The sequence below is a fragment of the Orycteropus afer genome, unplaced genomic scaffold (assembly GCF_000298275.1).
Source record: "Orycteropus afer afer isolate SDZICR_OR568_19922 unplaced genomic scaffold, OryAfe1.0 scaffold00124, whole genome shotgun sequence".
NCBI lineage: Eukaryota > Metazoa > Chordata > Mammalia > Tubulidentata > Orycteropodidae > Orycteropus > Orycteropus afer.
In genome coordinates, this window is record NW_006921711.1 from 1,359,274 (window position 1) to 1,364,504 (window position 5,231).

At 38.9% G+C, this 5,231-nt stretch overlaps 1 protein-coding gene across 1 annotated transcript in view; it reads left to right on the forward strand.

Annotated features, from left to right (window-relative positions):
• Nucleotides 1–5,231, forward strand: part of PLEKHH2 (pleckstrin homology, MyTH4 and FERM domain containing H2) — a 287,878-nt gene that overhangs the window by 271,153 nt on the left and 11,494 nt on the right. The window contains exon 27 of the mRNA XM_007944379.1: nucleotides 819–905. Coding sequence (XP_007942570.1) covers nucleotides 819–905 — 87 coding nt within the window. The remainder of the gene's footprint in view (nucleotides 1–818; nucleotides 906–5,231) is intronic.

Sequence of the window (5,231 nt, forward strand, 5' to 3'; positions counted from 1 at the left end):
GAAGGAAGATGGGGCAATCTACTTCCATAGTGATACTGCCTCGGAAACCCAAGGACGGGTCGCTATGAGTCGGGTCCGACTTGACGGCACATAACAACAACAACAACATTGTTATTGTACTATACACCTTATAAAGCATCATCAGTATAATTTTTTTTGTTAGAATTTTTATCATCACAGAAACCCTAAGAGCTTTGTTAGGTATTAGCCTCCTGAAACAAAAGAAAAATAAGATATAAACAGTATTACTTCTATGTTAAAGATGAGGAAATTGAGGTTCAAAGATATTAAGTAGCTTGGCCAAATGAACACATTTGTTGTTGTTGTTATGTGCCGTCACAGTAAATGGCAAATTTGGGTCTAATTTGAGTTTTCTAATATCAAATTCACTGCTCTTATCAGTATATCACTTCTTCCCCAAGAGAAATTTGTGTGTGTGTGATTTGGGTGAAAGTTTACAGAGCAAAATCACTTTCCTACAGCAGTTCACATATACTTTGTCTCCTGACATTGACTACAATTTACCACGATGCAACAGCTCCCCTCCCACTTCCTCCTGATAGTTACCTCTTCCCTATGTCCATCTCTTCATGCACTCCTGCCCCTGAGCTGTCTCCCTGTGCATAAACAGCCCTTCTTTCTCCCATGATTGTTCTCTCCAAGGGGTATATCTACCTCAGGTAAATGTTCCCAAGAGACATTTTTAATAAGTTTCCTTTTGTTGTTTAATGGCAAATGTTACGTGGCATTTAGATTGAAAAATATTTCTGTAAATTTGCTTAGCATTTATAATATAGTTTATTTTCACCTCCTCATAGCCCATAACTCCATCATCCCTTGGAAATGCTTACATGTGGCTGGCAGTACATGAAGATGGTTTAAGCATCTTAGAATACAACTCCATGGTAAGATTAAATCCTAAAGTTTTGCATTAAGTCATTTCTATTGCTCTACCATAAACAGAAGTAGTGATATCTTAATCTAATTTTTCTCATACATACAAAACATTCTTCCTAATACGTATAAAGAATAATCATTTTAGAAATACAACAATGACTACAATTTAATCTTTTAAAACAAAAAAAAAAATTGGGGGAACAATAAATCTAATAAGAGTCCATTATGGATTGAATTAAGGGGCACAGTTTAATCTATAGACTGAAGGGAACAGAGAAAGAATGAAAAGAAAGAGCACTGTCTGGCTCTTGGAATTCTACAGGCAGGAAACAGGCCAACGGAGCTATGTCTTTTGTCCTCCAAGGAAAAAAGAGGACCATCCCTGGAGCAGCTTAGAGATCAGCATAAGTGTTGGAAGGAGTATGGGAAGAAGGGTCTTCTCAGTTTCAAAGGGTGGGCCACAGTCTCCTGAATCTTAAAGGGTGGTGTCACAGCCTCCTAGGTTTCAAAGAGTAGGATCTTTGCCAACTTGGTTCCAGAGTGTGGGGCAGCCATTAAGGTGTGCCAGGAGACCACCACCCAAAGCTGAGGGTGTGGAGCTTCCATCCACAAGGGACAGAAGAACAGGGCCTGGCAGCTGAAGATGCCAGGTCACCACTCAGTTAGACTAGGAGAATAGGGCTGCCTAAAGCCGAGGAAGCAGAGTTGCCATCCCAGAAGGCCTGGACAGCAGAGCTGAAGCTCAGACCTAAGGGTTCTCTACCCAGAATCCAGAAGATATGGCCAGCATCTGTATTCAGGAAGGCAAAGCCATTGCCCAGATGCTCTCAGAGAAGAGAGGATATGCTTAAGCCTTGAGAGCTAATATAATTTGTTTTTCTGGGTTTTGGATTTGCTTGCTATCTGTTATCTCTTCTTGCCCTCCAGTTTCTTCCATTTGTAATGGAAATGTTTACCTTGTGTCTGTTTCACCTTGCATTTTGAAAACAGATAATTTATATGCCAGATTTCACAGGGTCACAGCTGAAGAGGAATTTTGCCTCAAGATGAAATATGCCTAAAGTCTCACTCATTTGATTTAGATGCTTCAGAAAAAGAGATTTTGGATTTGGAGTTGATTTAAGATTTTCAGGATGATGTGATAGGGTGAATATGTTTTGCATGTGACAAGGACATGAATTTTTGGGTGCCAAAGGGTAAAATGTTATAGATTGAATTATGTCCCCAAAAAATATGTGTTGCAAGTCCTAACCTCTGTGCTTGTGGTTATATCACTTGGGAATGAATGAGTTGTCTGAGTTCTATTAATGAGACAGGATTAGTATAGGGTGTGTCTTGAGTTAATCTCTTTTGAGATATAAAGAAGATGAAACAAGCAAGAGAACAAAGCAGAGATGGAGGAAGAATGATGCCAAATCACATGAAGATTGCCCAGAAGGAGAAGCTCAGATGAGACAAGGACATTGCTCCAGAGTACACGGAGAGAGAAAGCCTTCCCCTGGAGCCGTGGCTCTGAATTCAGACTTCTAGCCTCCTATACGGTGATGAAATAAATTTCTGTTAAAGCCACCCACTAGTGGTATTTCTGTTATAGCAGCACTAGATAACTAAACTTGGTCAAATATCCAAAAAATATACAAATTTTCTACAACTTAACCAGCCACTCCTTGGAAGGAAGGTTGGGCAATCTACTTCCATAGTGATACCGCCTCGGAAACCCAAGGAGAGGTCGCTGTGAGTCGAGCCCGACTCAATGGCACATAACAACAACAACAACTCTTGTAAAATTGTCTCTTTCTCCTTTCAGTTCAGTTTGCTTTATGTATTTTGGAGCTCTTTCATTGGGTGCATAGATATTTATTATTGTTATGTCCTCTTGATGGATTGACCCTTTTATCATTATATAATGTCCTTTCTTGTCCCTGATGGTGGTTTTTGCCTTGAAGCCTGTTTTATCAGAAATTAATATTGCCACATCTGCTCTTTTTTTGTTTGCCTTTAGCTTGATATGTTCTTTTGCATCCCTTAATATTTAATTTATTTTTATCTTTGTGTCTAAGGTGAGTCTCTTATAGGTAGCATATTGATGCATCTTGTTATCTAATCTGCCACTCTCTTTCTCTTGACTGGTACATTTAATCCATTCACATTCAATATAATTAAAGATATGTATGAATTTACTGCTTTCATTCTTTTGTGTTTTTTTGTTGTGGTGTTAATGGTTTCTTTGTTCTGAATATATTTCTGTGTTGAGTTCATGTTGTTACTGAGTTTTCTTTCCCTTTCCTTCATTGCTGTTTGTGTTTACTAGGTCCTTGTGATTTTCTTCTTTCTTATTTTGGTTAGAAAGCTTATCAATTTTCTTTGTGGTTACCCTGTAGTAAATTTTATCTCCCTGAGTTTGGAACTGGTGGTATAGTGCCTAAGGCATTTGACTGGTTGTCATTTAAAGATTGACTCCTCTGGTTCCCTATGTTCCTTTTTGTAAACTTATTTTAGTTTTGAGAATTTTTTTTTTCTGGGTTAGTTTCTGGGTGGTGTTTTCATGTGTATTTTTTTGTGTGTGTGATTTGGGTGAAGGTTTACAGAGCAAATTTATTTTTCATACAGCAGTTTACATACACTTTGTCTCATGACAATGACTGCAATTTCCCACAATTCAACAGCTCTCTTTCCACTTCCTCCCCATAGTTACCTCTTCCCTGTGCCCTTCCCTCCATGCATTCCTGCCCCCCCTGAGCTGTCTCCCTGTGTATAACCAGCCCTTCTATTTTCCCATATCAATCTCTCCAAATCTCTCCAAAGAGTGATCTACCAAATGTTCAGCTCATATGCCTGTCTTTTGTTTGGCAGAAGCCACGGGAGTGGGTTCAATTCCAGACCTGAAGGGCAGCTAGTGGCCACAGTCTTAGTGGTTTCATCAGGCTCTATCAGACCAGCAAACCTGGTCCTTTTTTTTTCTTTTTATGATTTTGAGTTTTGTTCTACATTGTTCTCCCACTCTATCCAGGATCTCCTACATAGATCCCCCTGAGTGGTTGAAGTGGTAGCCAGGCACCATCTAGTTCTTTGGTTTCATAGTCATATAGGCTGAGGATCACATGGTGTACCAGTCCTTTGGACTAATTGTTACATGAATCTTTGGTTTTCTTCATTCTTATTTGGTCTGGATGAGGAAAGACCCATCACTGAATCTAGATGGCTGCTTGCAAGCTTTTAAGATCCCAGTCACTGCTCGCCAAAGTAGGATGTGGAACATCATTTTTGTGTAGTATGTTATGTTAATTGAGCTTGATGTCCCCTGCAACTGTGGTCCTAAGCCCATACTCCAACTACTTGCTCCCCCCAGGTAGCTGGCTATGGCCAGGAAGCGACTACAACCTTGTCCCTTGTCAGCTCTACTATATACCTGGAATTCTTACAAAACATACCAGTACACTTGCAGAAACATTGTCAGCCTACCCTGTATGTGGTCATGGGCACACTGACCCCTGCATTGTTTTCATGTGTCTTAATTGTAAGTTGTTCTCTGTCCTTGTTGGTTTTCACAAATTCCCTTAATTTCTGTTTACCTGGGAATGTCCTAATTTCACCATCATATGTGAGGGACAGTTTTACTGTATATGTAATTCTTGGTTGGCAATTCTTTTCCTTCAAGGTTTTATATATGTCATCCCATTGGCACCTTACCTGCATGGTTTCTGCTGAGAAATCAGAGCTTAGTTGGTTGCCCTTTGTAGGTAATATTTCATTTGTCCTAGCTGCTCTCAAGATTATTTCTTTGTCTTTGGTTTCAGAAATTTTGATTATGATGTGTCTTGGCAACTTTCTCTTGGGGTCTATCCTGTGTGGGGTTGGTTGACCTTCTTGGATGGATATCTTTTCATCTTTCATGATACTGGGAAGTTTTCTGCTAGCAAGTCTTCTACAATCTTCTCTTGTGTTTGTTTGTTTCGTTTTATTTTTATGGCTCCTCTTGTTCTGGAATTCCAACAGATATATGCTATTTCTTTTGGTATCATCCCATATGATTCTTAGGTTTTCTTCATTCTTTTTTCTGATTTTTCCTTATACATGCTGGTGTTAAATATGTTCTTCAGCCAGTTCAATTCTACCCTTTTGTCTTTCCAATGTGTTATCTTATCTCCATAATTTTAGTGTTCTTGATTTTAGTGGTCTTCCTGATTTCTAGCTACTGTTTTTTAATGATTTCTAATTGTATATTTTGTCATTTTGCCCTTGTATGATTTTCCTGAATTTTCTTCAAGGGTATTGTCAGCCATATCTTTGCTTCTATTTATGGTTTCCTTGAGTTCCTAGAATGATTATAGATT